Source organism: Mangifera indica, chromosome 4, assembly GCF_011075055.1.
Source record: "Mangifera indica cultivar Alphonso chromosome 4, CATAS_Mindica_2.1, whole genome shotgun sequence".
In the NCBI taxonomy this organism is placed as follows: Eukaryota; Viridiplantae; Streptophyta; class Magnoliopsida; order Sapindales; family Anacardiaceae; genus Mangifera; species Mangifera indica.
This window is the reverse complement of record NC_058140.1, coordinates 1,186,137-1,211,033: the sequence shown is the minus strand read 5'-3', so window position 1 is coordinate 1,211,033 and position 24,897 is coordinate 1,186,137. Positions and strand designations below refer to the sequence as shown.

General features: G+C 34.6%; 4 protein-coding genes across 5 annotated transcripts; 2 read left to right on the top strand and 2 right to left on the bottom strand.

The window, feature by feature from the left end:
* Positions 1 to 559: 559 nt before the first annotated feature.
* On the bottom strand, positions 560 to 4,076 carry LOC123214477 (ATP synthase subunit beta, mitochondrial-like). The gene is made up of 9 exons (XM_044634259.1): positions 3,517 to 4,076; positions 2,968 to 3,043; positions 2,780 to 2,868; positions 2,502 to 2,619; positions 2,302 to 2,405; positions 2,036 to 2,194; positions 1,728 to 1,952; positions 1,335 to 1,646; positions 560 to 1,007 (listed from the first exon to the last, which is right to left on the bottom strand). Exons 1-9 carry the CDS (start codon positions 3,997 to 3,999, stop codon positions 894 to 896), a joined length of 1,680 nt encoding a protein of 559 aa, XP_044490194.1. The 5' UTR covers positions 4,000 to 4,076; the 3' UTR covers positions 560 to 893.
* A 3,281-nt stretch (positions 4,077 to 7,357) lies between these two features.
* LOC123213761 (histone chaperone ASF1B-like) lies at positions 7,358 to 9,992 on the top strand. The gene is made up of 3 exons (XM_044633295.1): positions 7,358 to 7,719; positions 9,097 to 9,212; positions 9,305 to 9,992. Exons 1-3 carry the CDS (start codon positions 7,611 to 7,613, stop codon positions 9,692 to 9,694), a joined length of 615 nt encoding a protein of 204 aa, XP_044489230.1. The 5' UTR covers positions 7,358 to 7,610; the 3' UTR covers positions 9,695 to 9,992.
* On the bottom strand, positions 9,807 to 13,627 carry LOC123213760 (protein DETOXIFICATION 16-like). 2 transcript variants are annotated; one of them, XM_044633293.1, is made up of 8 exons: positions 13,242 to 13,627; positions 11,856 to 12,400; positions 11,692 to 11,778; positions 11,564 to 11,620; positions 11,242 to 11,480; positions 11,031 to 11,165; positions 10,660 to 10,746; positions 9,807 to 10,148 (listed from the first exon to the last, which is right to left on the bottom strand). In XM_044633293.1, exons 1-7 carry the CDS (start codon positions 13,536 to 13,538, stop codon positions 10,673 to 10,675), a joined length of 1,434 nt encoding a protein of 477 aa, XP_044489228.1. In that variant the 5' UTR covers positions 13,539 to 13,627; the 3' UTR covers positions 9,807 to 10,148; positions 10,660 to 10,672. The 2 variants fall into 2 exon arrangements, with proteins under 2 accessions (XP_044489228.1, XP_044489227.1); XM_044633292.1 differs by having other exon boundaries at positions 11,031 to 11,149; positions 13,242 to 13,620.
* Positions 13,628 to 16,256: 2,629 nt separating this feature from the next.
* Positions 16,257 to 21,388, top strand: LOC123213759 (protein DETOXIFICATION 12-like). Its single transcript, XM_044633291.1, has 7 exons — positions 16,257 to 16,661; positions 18,008 to 18,552; positions 18,803 to 18,889; positions 19,106 to 19,162; positions 19,603 to 19,841; positions 20,666 to 20,871; positions 21,111 to 21,388. Exons 1-7 carry the CDS (start codon positions 16,371 to 16,373, stop codon positions 21,177 to 21,179), a joined length of 1,494 nt encoding a protein of 497 aa, XP_044489226.1. The 5' UTR covers positions 16,257 to 16,370; the 3' UTR covers positions 21,180 to 21,388.
* Positions 21,389 to 24,897: the final 3,509 nt, after the last annotated feature.

Genomic DNA, 24,897 nt, shown 5'->3' with positions numbered 1-24,897 from the left:
CAAACACAATAATTATTTATACCTATCAAATTTTATTAAATATAGTAATCATTTATACCCAGTAATCTTTTAAGTAATCTATCTTCAAGGTAATATCTTTTTTATATATATCACATCGAAACTTTTTTTTCTAACAATTTTTCTTTTGTTTTTGATGATTTTTTTTTTGTCCTAATGATTCTTATTCTTTTACAATGTTATCGCTGGCCAACTTAAACAACCCACTAGCCATTCTGCTTGGATCATTTATCTACCCAATTTAAGCTCCTTTTCACAGGGAGATAAGTGATTTTTTTTCAAATTTAAGGGGAATTTAATGATTTCTCATATTCATGGGCCTTATCATTTTTCCTTTGAAGTGAATCAGATTAATTTATTTATTTGGCAATTTATTAAGATAAAATTAATTATACCAACCACCCGAAGAAAAATTCCATGCCATTTTAATAATTTTTAACCCTAGGATTCGACCAAATACACAACTTCCTCCAATTGTGGGAGCTTGGGCTTGGATTATGAAATTTATGCAAGAACACGAAGCAAAATGAAAATGAACAAATTAGAGCAGGCAAAAGGACGTTAAATTTGAGACGCATTGGATTGCTCTCTGAAAACATCCAAAAAGAGATATACATGTCAGATGTCTTTTTTTTTTTTTGGTTTCCTTTATTAAATGACAAGAGAAAGGCACGCAGGGGGCAGGGAGAGGGGACACGGCTCAAAACAGGAAACAGGAAATTTCGGCTCCTGAAGAAGAACAGTTTGGTCTCATCAAAAAAATGAACATCATCCTATTGCTGGAATATCACCCAGCACCACCTACTTAAAATTATTTGATTTTTCGCAATAATCAAGAAACTGGAAAAGGGGGTGAAGGAAGAAGGGTGCTTTGTTTAGGCAGTAGATTCCTTGGCAATCTTATCGGCCTTGGCAATCACCTCGTCGATGCCTCCAACCATGTAAAAAGACTGTTCTGGGAGGTCATCGTATTTTCCATCCAACACTCCCTGTCACAAAAGCAACAAGTAAAAATTAATCAATGAATAAGATCATCACAATCCATCAAGGCAAGTCCCAGATATTTTATGGAATTGAGACTGATTTTTCAACACCGTGGTTCAATGACCAGTATTGACAAAGATTTAAACACTTGACCAGAACGTGAAGGTGTCACCAATAAATATTACATGAAATTGTGATCAAATACTGGGGATGTAGTTTGAGTTTCAAAGAAACCATTTGAACAGGATGTATACATAGCAGACCACTATGCAACATGTGTAATGCATAATCGTGGTCTATTATGAATGTTAGCAAATAAAAGAAAAATGTACCTGGAAACTGGAGATGCTCTCCTTCAAGTCAACATACTTGCCCGGGGCACCTGTGAAAACTTCTGCCACATGGAAAGGCTGACTCAAGAACCGTTGAATCTTACGAGCACGAGCGACAACCAACTTGTCATCTTCACTCAGCTCATCCATACCCAAAATGGCAATAATATCTTGCAGATTCTTGTAGTTCTGAAGAACCTTCTGCACACCTCGAGCAGTGTTGTAGTGTTCCTCACCCAAAACGAGAGGGGAAAGCATGCGAGATGTAGAATCAAGAGGATCCACAGCAGGATAGATACCGAGCTCAGAGATCTGTCAAAGCATATACACAGTAAAATAAATGAAAGATGACAAAATTTTTCCCACAACCACTTGATACCAATGTATTCATACCTGACGTGACAACACAGTTGTGGCATCCAAGTGAGCAAAAGTGGTAGCCGGAGCAGGATCTGTCAAGTCATCAGCAGGCACATAGATAGCTTGGACAGAAGTGATGGAACCTTTCCTGGTGGTTGTAATACGCTCCTGAAGACCTCCAAGATCTGTAGCCAAAGTTGGTTGGTAACCGACAGCAGATGGGATACGTCCAAGCAAAGCGGACACCTCAGAGTTAGCCTGCATGACAGCAGAAAAACAAAAACATTTTAGAAAACCAGAATGCAGTGCACAATAAGGGTCCTCCAAAACTCCATGATTACCTGAGTGAAACGGAAAATATTGTCGATGAAGAGAAGCACATCCTGCCCCTCAGCATCACGGAAGTGCTCAGCAACAGTAAGCCCTGTGAGACCAACACGGGCACGAGCACCAGGGGACTCATTCATTTGACCATAGACAAGAGCACATTTGCTCTCAGCCTAACAAAGCAAAAACACATAACTGTAAGATAAAAGTGTGATGAACAAAACACAAACAAGATAAATAACTATAAGTAAATAGTACATATAAACAATAGAATCTTAACCTGCTTATCCCCTAGCTTTATAACACCACTTTCAATCATTTCTCTGTACAAGTCATTACCCTCACGAGTACGCTCTCCAACACCAGCAAACACAGAGAAACCACCTGATCAAAGAAACCAAATAAAATTGAATATAACAAGGCGAGGAATATTTAAGTGAGCACATTGGCAATTTGGCAAAAGCATTTGTTAGAACAAACCATGAGCTTTAGCAACATTGTTAATAAGTTCCATAATAAGCACAGTTTTCCCAACACCAGCACCACCAAAAAGCCCAATCTTTCCTCCTTTTTGGTATGGAGCTAGGAGATCAACAACCTGTGGAAAGAATGAACTTAATAAAATCTGTTTCTGTATCACATTCCATATATAAAAGTTTATCAGACATGCAAATAGAACACGGCTTCATTCTTTATTATAAAAATTTAGTAATAGTGGAAATTAAAATGCATACATAAATTTCAAATAAATTAAGTACCTTGATACCAGTAACAAGGATCTGCTGTTCAGTTGCCTGCTCAGCAAATGTGGGTGCTTCTCTGTGGATGGGTAAGAAGTGGTCGGTTTCTGTTGGAAATAAAACAAAAGTCAGAAAAGTCCTCATACTAATTCAAGAAAAATGTTGTCCACATAAACTGACCAAGTGAAAAGCTTTTAGAATCTTACTGATTTCGCCTTTCTCGTCAATAGGCTCTCCAAGGACATTCATGATACGGCCAAGGGTAGCTCTACCGACAGGAATCTAAAATGCATATAAATACCATATAAATAAGACATCAAGCAATAACCAAAACCGTATAAGCTCGTTATCTGGAGCAAAAATCAATAACCACTTATCAGCAACAAAAATTATTAAATAAAAAAAAATCGTTAAAACTCCAAATTTGAAAACAATAAATTTGTGGACAGACCCTCCTGTGCAAACGACAGAAACAACTACCACTCAAGGACTTCAATTTCAGTGTTTTCTACCTATGACTCAAAAATACCCAGAAATCTGGACATCTAATTACGCTGGAAGCCATTCGCCGATACCTTCAATTTAACTAACATATAAAACAGTCATTAAAAATCAGATTTTGAAAATAATAATAAAAATTCCGGCGATCAAAAATCATAACTTTCAGTTACAATGACCCTAGAAAACTGGAATACAGCAAAAAAACAAATCACATCACTCAGATCTACAATTTTCAGAGGATCTACAATACTCACAGTGATAGGTGAGCCCGTGTTGAGCACATGCTGTCCTCTGACCAACCCTTCAGTACCATCCATAGCAATAGTCCGAACCGTCCCTCCTCCCAAGTGCTGCGCCACTTCAAGCACCAACCTAACGGAGTGGTCCACGACCTCAAGAGCCGTCATAATTGGCGGGATGCCCTCATCGAACTTCACATCGACAACAGCACCAATGACCTGACACACCTGCCCGATCGCGCCCTTCCCGGTGAACTCATCGGTAATCTTCCCGCCGCCTCCTTTCTTGGCGTCGGATTTGGGGGGAGCCGGAGCGGCCGCGGCTGCAGAGGAGGTCGAATATTCTGCCACGCGCGAGAGGAGGAAGTTGGAGACGGGAACTGCGGCCCGGCGCGTGGCAGAAGGTGAAGTAAAGGAAGAGTGGGAAAAGGGGGATTTGGATGAAGATCGGCGGAAAGAAGAGCGAAAAAGCGAGGATGCCAGCCTGCGAGAAGCCATCTGTTAGGGCTTCGTATGGATAGAAAAAAAGAGAGTCAGAAGGTTGAAGTTTTTAGGGTTTGGTTTCCTGTGCGGAAGTGGCTATATTCTGTGTAAGTTAAGAGAGAGCGAATTAAAACGGTATCGTTTCATGTTCCTGAGTTGTTGCGTTAGATTAGGTAACGGGAAGTCATCCAGTCAACGATGTTTAAGACCAAACTACGGAATTTTTGAAAATTTTAAATTAAATTATGAAGATTTTTTAATATTTGAAATAAAATTATATTTATGAAAAAATGATAGGATTTGTTATATTTTGATTTAAAATTAAATATCCGAGGTTTAATATGAAAAATAAGGGTTAAATTCGAAGTGAATTTATTCAAATTCAATATAAGTTTTACTCGAATGAATCTGAACTTAAACTTGATATATATAAATTCGAGCTTGAATCTGAAGTAGATTTATATGAACTCGATCTAAAATATATTTAAAAACCAATCATGAGCTTGAACCCAAGCTAAAATATATTTAAAATTTTTAAATAATGTCGCACAAACCACAAAGGAATTAAATTTGAGCAAACGAATTCGACGAGTCCAACCCAAGTTTAGTTTGTCTATACAAACCTGAACCTTATGTGAGTCGAACATGAACTTTTAATCTATAAAGTGAGCTAAGCGTGAATAAGTTATTCTACAAGTTTGGCAAGTCTGAATCGGACCCAAGTTGAATCTCCCTCTCTCCAAAAAAAAGTGTCAAAAGCAAGTTTCACTTTGTTCAAATTCGATTCAGCTCAAATCTAATCCTAAATTGTACTGTTCTTCTAAGATTTGAAAACCCAAATTGAAAATGCTAGAACCCAAACAGATTATAGTTTGGGTTACTATTTGGATAATTTTTAGGCCAAAGGACTATTTCCCACCTAAAGTATGCGCATTTCTCAAGTTTTTCCCTGTTAACTTTGAAAATCTCATTTACCCACCCATGGGCTGTTAAAATTAACTGAGTCCGTTAGTTATATCATTTTTCCCTATAAACACTAAAAACTAATAATTCCCCCCCTAGGGTTTTCAGTTTTCAAAGTGTGTTTTTCCAATGCCGTTTCTTCCTCTCCGGTGACCTCCAGGCGACGACTTTTTCTCTCTAGCACGGTCTTCTTCCGACGGCTCTCCTGGGAGCGGTCATCGACGAAGATGACTCATCTTCGTCGACGAGGAGTCTTTGTTGATGATCGCTCCCAAGAGAGCCGTCAGAAGAAGACCGTGCTGGAGAGGAAGAGTCGTTGCCTGGAGGTTGTCGGAGAGGAAGAAACGGCATCGAAAAAACGCACTCTGAAAACTGGAAACCCTAAGGGGGAAAATGCTATTTTTAAAAACTTGGGTTGGGGTGAAATTAGTAGTTTTTAGGGTTTAAGAGGGGGAAATTAAATCAAATTTAAGTTTATTTTTTATAATACCAAAAAAATTGATAATTTTACCTTTGAAACCGTTAGTTTTAATCGTTTACGGATAGATAAATGAGATTTTCAAAGTTAATGAAAGAAAACTTGGGAAGTGCACATACCTTGGGTGGGAAATAGTACTTTAGCCTAATTTTTAATCCAAACCAAACTCTAAATAATTTTTTATCCCCTTTTTGACAAAAACGCATCATTTTGTTTGTATTTTGAAAATTGCTTGTCGATATTGCATACATGATGAACTAGATGGAATATACTTGACATGTAGCGTGGAATATAATTTATGCCTTCAAATTCATTGTCGGCTAACATTCTCAATTGGGGAAGATATATTGTGCATACCATATCTTGATTCAAAATTTTAAGACAATAATGACGCCAATCACGGTTCTGTTCTCTTCAAATTGTTCTAGACTTCATCAGGCTTTCGTGCTATAATGTTCTTAAGGCGATAGTTTGACTTTAAAAAATTTATTCTCATTAGAGTTAGATTTGAATCAAATTTATTCAAGTTTGAACTTAGTTTGAACGAACTCTAAACAACCCAACCTTATATGAGCTCGAGCTCGAGCTTAAACTACTCATCAAATTTTTTAATTAAAAATTTTGATACAAAATAACGTCGTTTTGATCAATATGTATTAAAATGATATCGTTTTAATAACAAAAAACGAATCAAACTGAATTCGAGCCGAGTTTACCCTTAGCTTTCACGAGCTCGAGCTCAACTATATATAAATCGAACTGAGCTCAAGCTTAAACTTAGTTCGATTCGAATCTAACCCTAGTTCCCATCTTGTACAGGGACTAGATTCTCTTTCATAAGTCAAAATGGAGATATTGGCAAATACAAGCCTTAAAAATGAGAACAATTTTTTCACCTTGCCCTATACCCATGTTTAAGGGCAAATTTATGTATATATATATATATTTATATATAATTTAGATATATAAATAATATATTATCATATAATTTAATATTAATTTATTTTTAATTTAAAATTATTTAATTATATGATATTATATTATTTATATATTTAAATTATATATAAAAATATATATACATAATTTTATTATATTTTTAAAGTACACTATATCCAAATATCTATTACATTATTAAGCATTTACCATTAGGTCATTATTATAATCGTATTTAGGTTGAGAGGACAAAGAAAGGAATGGGAAAGAATTATGCTTTGTACTTTCCTCTAAATGGGATCATGTACATCAGCGATTATCCATAAGGGTTTTCCTAGTTCAAACACAACGTCATGAAAAATCAGATGGAGTTAAGGTTGAATTTGAGTTGAACCGAGCTTAAACTCGGTTTGATTCACATATAATTGAGTTTGAATTCAAACTCGTGAAAATTAAGCTCAAATTTCACTCAAATTCGATTCAGTTTATTTTTTATTATTAAAATAACGTCGTTTTAATATATATTGATCAAAACGACGTCATTTTGTATCAAAATTTTTAATTAAAAAATCAGACGAGTAGATCGAGCTTGAACTCAAACTCGGTTAGAGCCGGCTCGTTTTAGGCTCATCAAACTGAGCTTTAACTAATTCGGTTTGAATCCAACCCTAGATGGAGTATGAGTTGAGCAAAAGACCTATTTCCATAAAAGGAGTTCCATAGCCTCAAGTCTGGTTAAAAATACGCATCTTTGGTCATACCTTGGGTTCAAGTCTTTCTATTTCACTATTTTACTCCCATACTTTGGTATTTATGACTAAACATAATTTGGAGATCTAATTTCAAGAAGTTTTGATCACAAAACTTCTTGTTTGATTAAATCCCATTTTGTCGATTGCTCAAATCAAATCTCCACCGTTCTTTTTGTATTGATCATTTTAAGATTTCAATCTTAACCATCACATAGACACCTTTTCATCAAACGTTACAAACTCCCGCCAACTTACAATTCCTTTTCCCTCCTCCACGTTACCCACCGGCTACTGCCGGTAAACTTACCGCTATAAAAACTTTCGACATTTTTTGTACAAGCCTCCTCCTTCCTCCCCTTCCACCGCCAATTTCCGGTCGCCAGTGGCTCCTCTTGGATCCCCGTTTTACGATTTCTCCTATCCTCGATGAAGGATATATTTATCCCGTACAGGAATAGAGCTAAACCTTCCGCGGATTTATCTCAATCCGGTTCTTTACTATGAGCGCCGTCAACATCACTAACGTCACCGTTTTGGACAATCCCGCCGCCTTCCTCAACCCGTTTCAGTTCGAAATCTCGTACGAGTGCTTGACTCCTCTTAAAGACGGTAACTTTGACAAAACCCCCACTCTATATATTTGAATTAATGTAATTGAATTTGAGGTAGGGTTTGATGTAATTGTATAATTAGCTGATTTATTTGGAAAAATTTGTTGTTTTTATTTTTTTATCAACTGGGGTTTGATTAATTTAAAATTTCGAACCGCTTAAGCTTCAGGATATTGAAATCAATATGTTGAAATGTAGAGCTGAGATGAATGTTGAGTTATATGTTATTGCTGAGGGGTTAGTTGAGTGGTGATGTTTGCTGGTTGTGTTCACAAGGTTTTGTGATTTGGCTTCACGGGCAAAAAGGCTAAGAATTTCATGCTTTTGAAGGTTTTAGGGATTGGCATGGTGGCAGTTTTTAGTTTAGGTGGGTTTGGGAGACCTTTGGCCGACAGGCACAGATAGTCTTTGAAATTTCACTGTGATGGGGATAAATTATTGCAATTGTTGGTTTTCAATGGAAATTCTTAGTAAGTGTGAGTCATCAGCTTGTGTTGACTATGTCCCTATCCTCTGTACACACTGCCAATTGCTCCCACCAATTGAATGGTTTGGTGAAGTGTTCAAATTGCTGCGATGTGGGTGTTTTGCTGCCTGCGACATCACACGAGGTTCACTTTCTGTAGGTGAACCTGTGGAGGGATTATTGTTGAAATCTGCCGAACAGAATGACCCATGAACTTGTGTTTAACTCCCACCCGTGCCATGTTGGGTGTCTGCTGCACAATTGTGTGTTCATTTCCTTGAATTAGTTGGTTCTATATCAATGAGAGAGTCATTTTATCTGATGTTTGAGATTTTTAATCTTGATAATGAAGTCTTTTTCTCTTGTGTTTTTAACTACTATTATGGTGTCGAATGATGAACAATGATGACAGGCTTGTGAAGAAGTACTTTTTGTTACTAAATTTTAATCCACAATCGTGAATTGAAGATATTTACTTTTGGGGTGCGACTGTAATCTGTTTTATTCTAACAAAGAGCCTATTTTTAGAGATTGATGTGGAGACTCGTTTTTGAGATGAACCTCAAGTTCTCTCACTTTTTTTATCATTGCAATGCCTTCGGATGGGTGTTTTTAACTTTATGGAACCAATTGTATGTATTCCTGGCTGTAAAGCTGGATGGATTTTTTTTTCCCTTATTTTTGAATTTGTGTGTTTTTTTGCTTGTCTTCTCTTATCTGAGAAAGAAAGAAGAATCTGCTGCACTCATTGCTTTCGAGAACTATGTTTATCTATCCAACTAAATGTTCTTATAATGGATTTTACCTTCAGTTCATTTTTTTTTTATATTCTTCAAACTGTCTTGATATATTTCTTCTCAATTTTAAAAATGTTTATCTTGAGTCAATTCAACCCTTAATTTGTAACAGATTTGGAATGGAAACTCATTTATGTGGGATCTGCTGAGGATGAAACTTATGATCAACTCCTAGAAAGTGTGCTTGTTGGCCCTGTTAATGTTGGGAACTATCGCTTTGTCTTGCAGGTAATTCATGATCACACCTTTGTATGCTCTTAAACTGGTTTCTAAGCATTAACTTTTACTCCTTACAAATGACATTATTGGATGCTTGACAGGCAGACCCTCCAGATCCATCAAAAATCCGGGAAGAGGATATAATCGGTGTCACAGTGCTGCTATTAACATGCTCATACATGGGGCAGGAATTTATCCGAGTGGGATACTATGTGAACAATGATTACGATGATGAACAACTAAGAGAGGAACCTCCTCCAAAGGTTTTGATTGATAAAGTTCAAAGAAATATATTAGCTGACAAACCTAGAGTAACGAAATTTCCAATCAATTTTCATCCTGAGAATAATGAGCCTGCAGAAGGAAACCCTCCTTCACCTGATCATGCTATCGAAACAAATGGGAACGAAGAACTACCCCCCTCACCAGATCATCTGCAATGGAATGGACAAATACCTCCCTCACCTGATCATCCGCCTGATGAGCGGTAGTTTGCAGTGTCAAGGGTTTCTACACAACTTCAATATTTTGTACAAATTTTGCATGATGGCCAAACCTGGTGAATTTGTTCGAAGATGTCAAAAATACAAGATTCCACTGTTATAGTTCTGACAGAAGCTTTTATGAAGTCTTAAAATGCTTTTTGCCGTGAACTTGTTTGGACATTATTTTGGATTTCCCAATGTTATTAGCTAGCATGATAGATACAACAATGAATAGCTTCTTTGGTATGGAGAGTAATTAATGTACATTTGGTGAATTTCTTAACTGCTAACTGATTTTTTTGCACATATTTGCTTCATTATCTATGCAGAATCTTTAGCTTTCCTCACTAAATGTAACAATCTAGGTTCAACTGGCTGTCGTGATTTGCGGCAAAATGCAACTCTATGGTGCTTTGTCGATAAGGCTGCTTTTCTGAACCCTGCGCCAGGCTTCTGCTGTCTGTAGGGTAAACACACATAAAACCATAGAAGGCATTTAAGAGTATTAGAAGAGTTCGTGGCCATTTGCTAAAAGATTATCGCTAACATTCCGAATCATTAACATAATCAGAGTGGTTGGTGACTTAATTTAGCTTTAGCTCGGCAAAGCTAGGGGTGGATTTGAGTTAAGTTGACTCGGATTGGAATTCATGCTTGATTCAAATAAGTTAAACTTAAATTGAAGTTTTAACCCAATAACTCAATTAAAGTTTGAGAACTGTAGATGTTGTTGCATCAGAGCTATTTTTCTCAGATGATTATTTTTCTTTTTTGGCAACTCTTCTTTCTAGAGTCACTGTTTATCATTCGAGCCAATTCGAATTTAAACTTGAATTGACTATTTCATATTTGAGTTAGACTCGAGTTGACATTTGTTTCAACTTAGTTTGAAGCCACCCTTGGACAAAACCACTAACCTTTTGTATTTATGGAGCAAAAGCTTCAAATCTAGCTTAATAAAATTGGCTTACCTCTTGATCCCAGTTAGTACAGGCATTTACTGTAACAAGTGCCAAAACTTGTATAAGAAGTCCACAAATGATTCCCATCCAGAGCCCCTGCGGGTATATTATGACAATGAAATTGCAGCAGTAAGCATGACGCTATCTCTCTGTGTGCAACAGCACTTGCATATTGTACAAAGAATGTACTTGTGCGTGCAATTTTTAGGATCCAATTGAACACCTAAATGATGTATCATCATGTAATTGAATGTTCATTTATCCTTAATTTAAAATCATTCAACCATATAATGATATATTATTTGGGTATTCAAAACTAGGTGTGCATAATTTTATTGTTTCTGGAACTAAGATAGACAAGAAAAGAAAGAGAGACTCACCATGCCTCCAATATGTAAGACAAATGCAAAGAGGATAGCAGAAGGAATTCCCACAACATAATAAGCTCCGAGGTTGATAACTGCACAGAGATTTTGCCATCCACATCCTCTTGCAGCTCCTACAAAACAAATGGACTGATTTGAACATATGAATCATGAGAGAAATGAATTTAGTTTAGTTTTCTAATTGTGATTTGAAATTAACTAGGACCTGAAAGCACACATTGGAATCCATCCAGGAAGTCAGATAATGCTAAAAGTGGCATCATTTTAGCAACATAATTGATCACTTCTGTTTCATTGCTGTAGAGCCTTCCCCAAACATGGCGTACCAAAACTGTCGTGACCCCGACCGTTGCACCTTCTGTGATTGCTATAATGATCATCACTCTGAGAGCTAACCGGGCACCTTGTGAATTCCCAGCGCCAAGCTCGTTTGATACCCGTGTGCTATAACGAGAGTTAAAATGGTTGCTTGAAGAAAGAGCAGATTGAGAAAAGCAAAAGATAATAATTGAGAATTGTTTATTTACCTTATAGCACCACCAAGACCAACAGAGATCATATAGACCATCCAGCATGTGTTAAGGCTGTGAAAAATGAACCATACTTAATGACAGATACTCGATCGATGTTAACTGATGTGACAAAGAATGGATACCTTATAGATAATACAGATGTCTCTAGCTTTGGATTGGGAAGAAGACCAGAAAGTAGAACAACCATCTCAAATGACCAATATTCAAAGCTGCCTTTCAAAATAGTCAAGAGTCAGTGAAATTATAATGTTAAACATATAGCTTGCCTTAAAGAAGATGCGATTACCATATCATAATTGCAGATGGGAGAGCAAGCCTTAAGAAGCTCACAATACCGTGCAATGCTTCACTCGAAAATCCTGTCCATGTCTTAATACATGCCTGAGAAAACTTTATGTATATTGCTAACACAAACACATTAACCCAATTTGAAATGGTTATTGCTAAGGCAGCTCCTTTGCTCCCAAGGCCACACTTGAAAACAAGACCCCAACAAACAAGAATGTGAAGAAAAGTTGTGACTGCAGAGCTAATCAGCATAGGAAAAACATTGTTCTGAGTTTGTAAAAATCTGTTTAGACATTGAAGCAGGCCGTAGGCGAAAAGGCTAGGAATCATCCAACAATTGAAGGTTCCGGCTGCAATAGATATCTCAGGATTTTGGCCCAGAGCTATAAGAATGGTGCTGGTATAGAACCATATTACAGTAAGGGGAACACTTATCGCTAGAAGAGTTAGCATTGCTCTCTGTGTGTGAATTCCAAGCATATGGTACTGCTTGGCTCCATAGGCTTGTCCGCATAGCGTCTCCAGGGCACTCCCCATTCCTAACTACAAGATCAAAGTTTTATAATTGCTTCAGTGTGATTTTAGTGCAGCAAATTAAATTCTACAGCATATTGTAAAAGGATATAATGTCGGAGACTCATCTAACAGAAACTAAAATAATTTTAATTCTACATCATATTGAAAAAAGGATTATGATGTGTGGAGACTCATCTGATACATAAATTAAAGTTTTTCGTGGTACTTAATTAAATTACTTGTTAGGTGCTTCAAAAGAAAGTTTTATGAGACAAAACTGCTTTCCATATAAGCAGTTGTTGTACAATGGTGATTTAAATTCTTCAAAGGGGGTTATATGAATTCAGGAGCTACGGATTCAAGATGTGAATTTTCAAGGAGATTTATAGTGATAACGGAGAGATTAGGCCTCGACAAATAAACCTCATTGGTAAAATAGTAGAGATTGTAAAACGGGTATGACCTGCGGATAGAACATATCCTTCCTATTGTAGACATGCAACTCACAAATACAAGTGTCAAATAACTAGGGTTTGTATGTAATAGTTGTATTAAAGTGTAATGTAATGAGTGTTATAGGTAAGTGAGTGTGGCTTGCGGTGAAATAGAGAACAAAATAATCTCTTCCCGATACGAACTTGAGCTCAATCCATCCATCTTTAAGCGTTACAAAGAAATTGAGTTTCACTTCACAACAAAGTTTTGCAGAAATCAGATTGAAGAGGCAATTCTCCAGTCTAATTCACATTTGCAATGGCCTTAAAACAAACAAACCTAGATTTCATTCAATTCCATTTGCAAAGTGACTCAATCTACCAAAATCAACCAACAGCAACAAATCTTGAAGATAAATCAGAAACCCACTCACCAAAACACTGAAGCCAGTGACTGAGGCAAAGGAAGAGGCCAGGGAGGCACTGGAAAGAGCCAGCTTTCCAAGATGACCAACAAACATAATTGCTATCACTTGTAGGCAATACTGCAACAAGCTGACTGCAATAAGTGGCCCTGCCAGCCATAGTTGCTTCCTTGCTTCTTCAACAAAATTTGCACAAATACTAATACCTTCCTGATGAGAAGTTTCCCCATCAAATCCATAACCTGATGCTTCTTCTTGATTACCAATAAGAGGAGACTTGAGACATGGATTTTCTCCCCTTTCCATCCTAGCTACTTGATTGATTTAGTAATATTGAAGCCTAAGAGTTTGTAGTTTCTACACCACATAACATTTTAGGCCCTTTCATTTGTTTTTTTCTGCATAAATGTATATGATTTTCAGCTTGCAATATGACAAATGAATAGGGGTTCCCACGTACTGTATGTTCCCTGATTATAAGTTTAAAGGAAATTGCACCATGAAATTGCAATAGGCCAAATCTTAATGGTTAAACTTATAGTAACACTTAAAAAGTAAACAAATAATGTTATGTGTATAATTTTTATGTATACAACTTTATACACAAACAACAATATGTTATCACGTGATTAGATAATTAAAAATTAAAGATAAAACAACATTCAATCAAATAATATATCATTGTTTGTATACAAAATTATGTGCAAAAGTTGTTCACATAGTTTTATTGAAAGCAAATATGATGGCTAATGAGTAGAATATGAGCCATCTGTTTATAAGTGGATATGATCATCATGCAAAACATGTGTGATTTATTGCAAACAAACGACTTGTCAATACATTTGTCAAGTATTTGTCTATTAGTATTTTCACGTAAAAGTTTAAAATGTATGTAAAATGAGAAAAAGGGAGCCTAACTTAAATAGAGTAAACTAAAATTAAAAGCTTAGCTAGAAGAAAAAATTTCTTCTCTATCGTGTAATCTTCTTCATTTATAGTAAAAATTTCTCCTTTTTTCTATGTATGGTTTTTCCTTATTAGGTTTTCAATGTAAATCATGTGTTTATTTTTAGAGGTTTTTATGCATTTTGCTACTCCCTCCTCTAGTTGTGACCTTGAGTTGGAAGATATCCGTCATCCTGCTCAATGGAAGCTTTTTGCACTTTGACCACCATTTTTGGTAGCTAACCTTGTCGGCAACAAACATTTTCATTTTGCTCTTAGCCCTGACCCATCTATTGTTAGTATCGTGGTTTTAAAAACCGAATCAAACTGATCAATTTGACCGATTAAACCATTACTTGCTAACAAAAACAATTCTAATTCACTTGAGAACCTTTCTTGGAGTTAAAATGAATCAAACCGGATAAAAAACTTGATTTGATTTATCCATCATAAGAGAATCAATTTTAAAAAAAAAATTATTATTGAAATTTGAATTCAAAACCTGATTGATGAATTCAATAATTTATACCATCAGATTAAGTTTCTTTTTATTTTTAAATAATGTAGATAATATATTTATTTATAAATTATTTTAAATATTATTTTTAAGCAGCTAGTTAATTCTATCATCGATCAAATGGTAAGATTGCTTGTTGCCCAGACTGCCCCTCAACTGGGCAATCAATTAAATAATCATGGCACAGATTCGCAATGACATGTGACAACAGGAATGGGCTCACCTTTTTATTTTTTATAATTCATTTCTGTGTATTATATTCTTTGTTTTTGTTAGGCAATGTCTCATCTCGACATCGACCCTTTTGGACTTTTGTCAATAAAGAAATTTCAAATGCTACTCATCAATATGATTATATTGTAGACGAGATAATTAAAATAAGATATATAATAATTATAAAATTATTATTTTATGAGTAGGTTGGATTCCATTTGTGCTGCTTGAGCTCTATTCAAGTCTGGATTGAATGATTTAAATTCAAATGAATGATTGATCTTGTTTTTATAAATAAATCAAATTTAAATAATAGTTGTTAGTATCTTACGAAGCATGATGTATATTTTATGTTACAATATGATACATGAGAAAAATAATATATATTATGAGTTATATCAAATTAATACGATATATAAGTTGATTTAATATATATCTTTCATCCCACGAGTAGCTTTCAAATCAGGATGAACCATCATGAAGGTTGGGTTTTGTCCGTTGTCTATCTTAGTTTGTCTTCCTTTATATGTTGTTTGTTATCGTTAGGGTTGAGAGATTGGGTTTGGTTTGTCTCATTTCTTGTCCATCAAACCTTCATCGACGAAATTGGCCATGTTTGGTGGAAGAGGGAGAGAAAGTACTGGGAGGAAGAGAGTGACGAAGAAGCTTGCAAAAAAATCTTAAAAATTAAAACTCTAAGGAGAAATTGTCACTTTTTAAACATTGAGTGGTGGAAAATTATTAGATTTTTAAACTAAAGAAATAAAATGTGATAAATTTTTAATTTTTTAAAATATTTTTAACTAAATGACATTTTTACACTTAATTTAATAGTAAATTTTAATAAATAAATGAATATTTAGATTTTTGAAAGTTAATACTAAAAACTTAAAAAAATGAAGAACTTTGGTGGGAATAAGTCCTTTAGCCATAATAAAATTATTATTTTTCCCTTATTTACGCTCAGGGTGAAAAAGTAGGTGGGAAAGTGTGATTTATTCTACGTATACACAACCGTCACTATTAGCAAAATTTTTATGTATAATTTTATACATAAATAACGATATATTTTCATACAATTGAATGTTGTTATATTTAATTTTTAACTATTTAATTATATAATAATATATTATTATTTGTACATAAAATTGTGTAAGTAGTATTACTCTATTCCTTTTCCCCTGCTTTCAAAATACTGATGATGTGGCAATTTTGCCATGTGGCAAATGAAATAGCCTCGCCACGTCACTGGCACGTCAGCATCTGTGCACAGGAGTGGAGCATGATGTAGCATTATTCTTCAAGCAAATCATTTTCTCCCTGTATATATGCATAAATACTACCATTGAAGAGAAAACTGAAATCACACAACTCTTCTTCTTCCCCTTTCTCTTAGAAAAAATATCCGAGAGAAAAGGCGACTGGAAAATCAGCTTGAAGAGGAGGCTGTGGAGGTTTGTGCCATGAGTGACTTAGAGAAGTACAAAAGCATGGAGGAGAGTTTATTATTGCCGCCATTGAAGACTTCAACTGCAACAACAACAACAACAACATCAACATCAACAACTTGTGATGTTTTCTTTACAGAAGTTAAAACTGTAGGTTGCTTAGCGGCTCCTATGGTGGTGGTGGTTCTTTCTCAGTTCATGCTGCAGGTTATTTCGGTCATGATGGTTGGTCATCTCAGCGAACTCGCTCTCTCTAGCACCGCTATCGCCATCTCCCTCTCCGCCGTCACAGGCTTCAGTCTTCTTGTAAGCCTTCCTCTTACATATATAGTGGATGGTTTTTCAGGCTTATCAAACCATCTTAGGCAAAGATTTAGGTCCATCCAGCCGTAGATTTAAAATGCATTCCATCGGATTAAATAGTTTAACTGGAGTTGGAATGTGAACTTAAGCAATTCAAATATCATAAAAAAAGCTTTTTTGAAATGGGTGAATTATTATCCTAGGACATGAGATTTTGGGAATTGGGTTATTTTTGTTTGGTAGTAGTTTAGATAGAAATAATTTTTGGACTTTGTTTTGGAATTATATGTTGGTTTGGAATCAAATGAATCCATCTTTGTAATTGGGCAATTTCTGAAGGTGACACATTAGTGGTCCTAGCATCTGTATACTATTTAGGTTTTTTTTGGTCCTTTTGTTTGGTTCAATCATTCTATGTTTTGCATTATGGCAAATCGGCATGGTATGTCAACAGTGGGTATCAATAAATTGATATATCATTATATAATTATGTGATCAAATATTTATTTTATCTTTACTTCATATAATATGTTTAGGAGTTGATATGATTTGAGTTATTTTGATTTGAATCTATAACTCAAATTAAATTAGTCAACCTAAAACTAGATTGTTGAACATTCAATTTTGAATTGAAGCTCTAATTTGATTCTTTGATTCGAGATCAATTTATTTGTCATTTGATAACACAGTTTATCTCACAAGCAATGAATAATGATAGTTTGTTTGGTATGATATTGATGCATTTTCTTTCCTTTTGTTTAGTTCAATAATCCCAAGTTATTGTAAAGGGCAAATAAGTAATGTTATATATATAAATGATAGGTATTTAATCGATATAAACAAAATTGATGTGTCATCACTTATTAATACCCAATTGATTGTACAGATAGTGGAGGGGAAAATATCTACTTTAAAGATTAAGATTAGATTTGAGTTAAATTGAACTCGAACATGAGTTGACTTGTTTAACTTAAACTCATAATGGTTATCTCAAGCTTGAATTTATTCAAAATGTTGTTGGAGGGTCACTAGCGGGATAAATAGTATCACTAGTAGAATAAATAATATCGCTGATAACATAAACAATTTTGTTGGAGGAGAATTCAAGCAGGACTGCTAAGCTGAAACTCTAATTCGAATCGAATTGAACATTGAGTTGGCTTGGTTTGGATCTGGCTCTACTAGAGATAGACTTCATGCAAAGATTGAAAAAAAAAAAATTGTCTGCCATGAAAAAAATTTGACAGAAATTATTGACAAGGCATGAAAATAGATACAGAACACATATGCTAACAAGGCATGAAAACAGATATAGAACACATATGCTAACTTAATTGTAAAATTTACAGATGGGAATGGCGAGTGGAATGGAAACTCTATGTGGACAAGCTTTTGGAGCAAAGCAATATGGAAGAATTGGAACTCAAACTTACGCTGCAATATTGTCTCTATTTCTAGTCTGTCTCCCTCTTTCTTTGCTATGGATTTTCATGGGAAAGCTTCTGGTTTTAATCGGCCAAGACCCCAGGATTTCTCATGAAGCTGGAAAATTCATACACTGGCTTGTTCCTGCTCTCTTTGCCCAGGCAACGCTTCAGCCGCTCGTCCGATACTTTCAGACGCAGAGCTTGACATTTCCAATGTTCTTAAGCTCTTTCGCCAGTCTTTGTTTCCACATTCCTCTTTGTTGGGGACTGGTGTTCAGGTCTGGACTTGGAAACCTGGGGGGAGCATTGGCCATCGGTATTTCGTATTGGTTGAATGTGATTTTCCTGGTAATTTACATGATGTTTTCTTCGGCTTGTGAGAAAACTCGGGCTCCGATTTCCATGGATGTTTTCAGAGGAATTGGACAGTTCTTCCGGTTTGCAATTCCTTCTGCAGTCATGATCTGGTATTTTTCTTCTGTCTTTGATTCTTCTTGAGAAAATTCCAGGTTTCTTGAAGAAATAAAATTATGCGTACACATTTTATATATATAAATGAAAATACATTTTATGATTCAATGTTATTTTATCTTTATTTCAAAATCACGTAATCACATAATGACATATCATATATATATTATAAAAAATGTGTATTCCTGACATTATTCTCCCAATGAGAGTTAAAAGGCTTTTTCTGATATGGGTTTATATTTGCAGCCTGCAATGGTGGGCATTTGAACTCCTTATTTTGATGTCAGGACTTCTGCCAAATCCAAAGCTTGAAACTTCTGTCCTATCTGTCTGGTAAGTATGTGATTTCAGAAGAGAAAGTCAGGGATTTTCATAGAAACTAATTATATTTGGAGCAATGTTATATATGATTAGGTATTAGTTTATCTTTAATTCAAAATTATCTAATTACATAAAGATACATCATTTGTATATTTATATATAGGTAGTTTTATTGTATATTTATTATCGAAACAAATTTAACGCTTGATTTTCAACTTCTTTAAGCAGCCTCCACACAATTGCAACATTCTACTCGATTCCCTATGGACTTGGTGCTGCAGGAAGGTTTGTTCTAAAGTCCAACACTTATTAGTGTTAGGGTTGGGTATGCTCCGAACTACTTAAACTTGAATTTGAGTTGAAATTGGACTACATGTATTCAAGTTAGGAATTGAAATCATTTTTATAAAATAAACTGAGTTCGAGTCAATTTGAACATTCAAGGTTGAATTTATTCGAATCGATTCAAAGTTAAATTGTTACTAGGTTTGAGTCTTAGGTCGTTTATCTCAAATTGGTTCCTTTGTATTTGAGTTTCCCTCGAGCTACTCTAACTCAGAGCGTATTTAAATAAAAAATGTTTTTCAATTGAGTTTGAGCCTTGGTTTGTTGGTATTGAATTGACTTTTTTGGGTTTGAGTCGCTCTTGAGTTGCTTAAACTTGAATCGAAAACAAGTCAAGTTTGAGTCAATTTGATCATTCCATAATCAAATTGTTTGTGTAGTACTAGAGTTTCAAATGAATTGGGAGCTGGGAACCCACAAAAGGCTCGAGTAGCTGCATATGCAGTGCTTTTTCTAACAGTGACAGAGACAATTTTAGTGAGTGCAAGTCTGTTTGCAAGTCGCCATGTTTTCGGATATGTTTTCAGCAATGAGAAAGAAGTTGTAGATTATGTCACCACCATGGCTCCTCTGGTTTGCATATCTGTCATCATTGACTCCTTACAGGGAGTCCTTTCAGGTCAGTAATTAACTTCTTCTCCTTCTTCCTTCCAAATAGGTTTGAGATTTGGTGTTTTGATTTTGGGTGTTTAAAATTATTTGGCAACCACAAAAACTAATATATGAACCAAAAACTATACTGAAAAATAAGTCGTTTGAAAAATTGGTTCAGATTCCAAATAAAAAATATAACAAAACTGATTATTCGGTTCAGTTGTCAGTTTATCTATTTTTTAAAACTGGTTAATTGAATTTAAACTGGTTTACAAAAATTAACTAAAAAGTAATAATGTACCAAACTTATTTTCAAAAAATTGAAAAAAAATATTAAAAAAGAGTGACTCTTTGAAATTCGGTTTCAAATTGGTTAATTGAAAATTTAGTTTGGTTAACCGGTATTTTTGGTTTGGTTTGAAATTGATTAACCTTTTAATTAGTTTAGTTTTAGTCTATAAATTTCTTCAGACTGAAAATTTGGTTTGATTCAAAATAATATCAAACCATTGAACACCTTTGATTTTGATTCATACTAGCTTCCCATATCTAGGGGTGGATCTAATCCGATTTGACTTGGATTGAATTCATAGTTCAGTTTGAACAAGTTAATTTTGAGTTACAGTTTTAGTTTGGTAGCTATCCTCCAGATTGATGTGTTTATCCATTCTATGGGGATGTTCATCATCCTAGCAACAATCTAAGGACATTGTGCACTACATTGAACCAGCTCAAACTCAAGTTGCACATTATGGCTTTGATCTGAGATTGAAGCAGCTCGAACTAGGCTTGATTCAGATCGAATTCACCCCTACCTGTACTTAATTTCTTGTTTAATGTTTGTTCTAGGTGTTGCAAGAGGATGTGGGTGGCAGCATATAGGGGCATTTGTAAATCTTGGAGCCTTATATTTGTGTGGAATTCCAATAGCTGCAACATTGGGTTTCTGGTTGAACCTGAGAGGAGTGGGACTATGGATTGGAGTACAAGCTGGTTCTTTTACTCAAGCACTTCTACTTTTTATCATAACAAGTTACACAAATTGGGAAAAACAGGTCACTCCAATTTTTACCCTGTCAAATCAAAATTTCATATTTTGAACGAGCAATATTATGTACATCTAATTTTAAATATTTCAATGATGTATTTTGACGGGATATTATATTATTTTTAATTCAAAATCAATCAATCATATTATGTCACATTATTTAGATATCCAATTAAATATTTAAAACTAAATGCATATAATTTTATTGATTCGAAAGTGATTCTAATTTTTTGATATGAATTTCAGGCAAGTAAAGCAAGAGAGAGAACACTTGAGGGAAGATCTTTAGCAGAAAATGGAGATGGGGCAATGTGAGTGAGCACTATCCTATGAATATATGGGTCTAAATAAGTAATAAGACGAAAAACAAATTTTAGTTTCTGAATTTAATTCCCTGCTTTTTTTCTAAAGTTGGATTCGATCCAAACTACTAAAGCTTAGATTGATCAAGCTGAGTTCGAACTGATTTAAACATTCGAGATTAAGTTAACTTGGATCAAATTCAAAGTTAATTTTTTTTCGAATCGAGTTTGAACTTCAACTCGTCTATTTGGGATTCAAGTAATCTTCGAGCATTTTGCTATGAATATATCAAGTCTAAACAAGTAAAATAATGATGAGAACAAATTGAAGATAGAAAAAAATTCAATTTCAAAATTTAATTTTCCACTCATTTTTAGGGTTGAATTCAATCTAAACTACATGAGCTCAAATACAAACTCAGATTGCATGAGTTAAGTTTTCAAACTGATTTAAACATTCGAGTTTGATTTGCCTAAATTAAATCTAAAGTTAATTTATTTTTAAGTTGAGTTTGAATCTCAATTCGTTGATCTTGAACTCACTTTTTTGAATTTGGATAATTTGTGAATATATCTAGTCTAAACAAGTGGCCATGATGATAACCAACTTGTTAACAGGAAAGACCAATTTCTGAATTTAATTTTATGCTCGTTTCTTGGATTTGTTAAAACTCAAATTCAAGTTTAGATTGAATATTTGAAATTGAATTAACTCAAACTAAATTTAAAGTTAAATTATTTTTTATTCAAATTTGAGTCTAAATTAACTCATCGATTTGGGTTGATCTCTATTCTAGCCCAACTAGGTATAAGGGAATTAAATTAGTTTATTTATATTTTCCGTCTTTCTTCCTATCCAAACAAGAAAACAAAATAGAAAATCAAGAAAAGAGAACTTATTTATATTCAGAATCTCAAGAACAAACAAAGCCAAAGTAACTAAATTGATGATGCAAAATAACCACAATTTATAAAAAATTAAGTAGTGAAGAAATCATTGAAAAAAAACCACAATCTTGTGAGGCCTTTTGATGATTAATTCCTCTAAATATTTTCACATATGTTTTTTTTTTTGTGAGGATTCTTTGTCTCACATTGAGATGTCAATTTGTTGTCCGCCCCAAATGAGATGACTCACATCAACTAAAATCAACCAACCAACAGCAACAAATCTTGAAGATAGATACCAAAACACTGAAGCAAAGGAAGAGGCCGTGGAGGCAGTGGAGAGAGCCAGCTTTCCAAGATGACCAACAAACAGAATTGCTATCACTTGTAGGCAGTACTGCAACAAGCTGACAGCTATAAGTGGCCCGGCCAGCCATACTTGCTTCCTTGCTTCTTCAACAAAATTTGCACAAACACTAACACCTTGCTAACGAGAAGTTTCCCTACCAAACCCAGTTTCCTTTTGACTACCAATGAGAGGAGACTTGAGACACGGTTTTTCTCCTCTCTCCATCTTAGCCACTTGGTTGATTTTAGCAATGTTAAAGCCTAAGAGTTTGCAGTTTCTACACCACATTAACATGTTGGGCCCTTTCATTTGTCTTTTTCTTCATAAATGTATATGATTTTTAGCTTGCAATATGACAGATTTCTTCATATTATATTAAATTATTTACTACAGGGGTTCCCACATACTTGTAATGTATGCTCCCTGATTCGAGTATTAACCCTAAATCTGCAGCTAAAATCTATAATAAATGTTGCATAGTGGTGACCCGAATTTTGTATGGGATTATCCGAATTCAAGAAGTACAAATTTGAGATATGAAATAGTAGTGACTTGCGGTAAATTTGATATGACCTGCGAGTAGAAAATGTGTTATTTATTACAAATATACGACCTACAAGCATATGCGTAAAGTATTTATTAACTAATTTTTGAATATAAAAGTCGTATTAAAGTGTATTTTAAGTGAGTGAGAGTGACATAGATAAGAGAGCAAAATTGATCTCTTCTTCGTCTTGTAATCTTCTGCCGGTGGTTTTTCCGTATTGGGTTTTCTATATAAATTATGCATTCTGATTTAGAGCTTTGTGCACTTTGTTGTTTGTTTATCTTTCGCTTTCAAAATTTGTTTTCACATTGGAACATCCACAGGTTAATGTTCCACCATGTGGGTCACATAGACTCAGAGGTAGCCGTTGGCTTCACTTTCATTATTTAACTTAAAGTCACTTTCATTATTTAAGATTGTCTACCCGAAAAACCATAAATGATTCAATTATTTTCAGCAACACTACATTTACATCTCTTGTTTCCACTGGTCCACTTACTTACTTATGATAGAGGGTGGAGATTTCATTAATCAATAATTTGATTTTTCTTTTAGATCAACGAATTTTACTAACAACTAGTTAGACTGGAGCCAAACTAAATTTAAGTTGGGATAATCCAGTTTGAGTTTAAGTCAAACCAATTTGAATCTAACAATTCATTGATAGATTCATATTTAATGATAACTTTTCATTTTCTCTAGCTTATTGTCTAATGAATCTTATTTTTTTATCTCTGACAACTCTTCTTTTTCTTCTATAGTTTCAAATGGCTTTTTCGTCAACCTTTTCGCAACTGAAGCTAAACGTTTTAGATGTGAGTCAAGCTCAAACCGATCCTTATTTGGATTATGCTTAACTCGAATTCATCCCTATGTGCAACATTTAACCAACTGATGAGAACACATGTACATTATAATGTTGGTATTGTGCATCCTTATTGTCTAGTTGTACTGACTTCTCAAATTAATAAATGTTTCATTTAAGTCTTAATTATAGTGAAGAGATTAGGTTAAGAGGCTTAATCTCTACCTAATCTCTGCCATTAAACTTCTCATTACACTTAACTAAATACCCAAGAAGCACTTAACTCGGGCTCTCGAAGACAGCCCTCATCCCAGCTCAACGGAAGTGTATTACACTCTTGCCACCATCTTTGGCAGCTAACCTTGCCACTTCGTCAGCAGCTAACAGTTTCATTTTGTTCTCAGCCTTGGACTTGATCCATCTGTTGTTAGTATCATGGTTAAAAAACCGGATTGGACCGGTCAATCTAACTTGATGAAAAAATGGGATTGACTTGGCTAGTATACAAAAATGAATTTTAAAAAAATCGTTATTAGAATATTTATGCCATCAAACTAAATTTATTTTGACGTTAAAATAATTCTTATAATATATTTATCGATAATAAATTTTATAAAATTAATTTAAATATTATTTAAAAATAATTAATTGATTCAATCATCAGTCAAACAGTTCAACTTTTAGTTGGAGCAAACCACTCTCTCCACTTAATCGAAATCCCATCCAATTTCGAAAACATTAATAAGTATCAAATAAGTGAATGTGCCAAACAATTTGAGTCCAAGAACATGCGTGCATCTTATTTTCACAATGACAAGTGACAGCACGAGTGAGCTCAACTTTTATTAATTTTTTTTTAAATTCATTTCTGTGTACTTCAATCTTTGTTTTTATTAGACGATATCATTTCTTGACATCGACCCTCTTGGACTTTTGTCAATAAAGAAATCTCAAACCATATGATTGTGTTTGAGACGAGATATTTAAAATAGGCCAAAAGACCTATTCCCACCCAAGGTATAATAAAATGCTAAACTCTCACCCACTAACTTTCAAAAACCGAAACACCCCCCAAGAATCAATTTTCCGTTAAAAATTTTAATTAACATTAAAGGTAAAATCATTATTTAGCAAAAAAATTA

Excerpts from the sequence above, each read along its gene's own strand:
- LOC123214477 (XM_044634259.1), bottom strand. The coding sequence starts at position 3,999 with ATGGCTTCTCGCAGGCTGGCATCCTCGCTTTTTCGCTCTTCTTTCCGC. Across the intron at positions 1,953-2,035 it reads ATATTTTCCGTTTCACTCAG|GCTAACTCTGAGGTGTCCGC; the intron begins GTAATCATGGAG and ends GCTGTCATGCAG. Across the intron at positions 1,008-1,334 it reads AGAGCATCTCCAGTTTCCAG|GGAGTGTTGGATGGAAAATA; the intron begins GTACATTTTTCT and ends CTTTTGTGACAG.
- LOC123213761 (XM_044633295.1), top strand. The coding sequence starts at position 7,611 with ATGAGCGCCGTCAACATCACTAACGTCACCGTTTTGGACAATCCCGCC. Across the intron at positions 7,720-9,096 it reads CTTGACTCCTCTTAAAGACG|ATTTGGAATGGAAACTCATT; the intron begins GTAACTTTGACA and ends AATTTGTAACAG. Across the intron at positions 9,213-9,304 it reads ACTATCGCTTTGTCTTGCAG|GCAGACCCTCCAGATCCATC; the intron begins GTAATTCATGAT and ends GATGCTTGACAG.
- LOC123213760 (XM_044633292.1), bottom strand. The coding sequence starts at position 13,538 with ATGGAAAGGGGAGAAAATCCATGTCTCAAGTCTCCTCTTATTGGTAAT. Across the intron at positions 11,150-11,241 it reads ATTCCAATGTGTGCTTTCAG|GAGCTGCAAGAGGATGTGGA; the intron begins GTCCTAGTTAAT and ends TTTGTTTTGTAG. Across the intron at positions 10,149-10,659 it reads GTACTAACTGGGATCAAGAG|ACAGCAGAAGCCTGGCGCAG; the intron begins GTAAGCCAATTT and ends TTTACCCTACAG.
- LOC123213759 (XM_044633291.1), top strand. The coding sequence starts at position 16,371 with ATGAGTGACTTAGAGAAGTACAAAAGCATGGAGGAGAGTTTATTATTG. Across the intron at positions 18,890-19,105 it reads ACTTCTGTCCTATCTGTCTG|CCTCCACACAATTGCAACAT; the intron begins GTAAGTATGTGA and ends TTCTTTAAGCAG. Across the intron at positions 20,872-21,110 it reads ACACAAATTGGGAAAAACAG|GCAAGTAAAGCAAGAGAGAG; the intron begins GTCACTCCAATT and ends TATGAATTTCAG.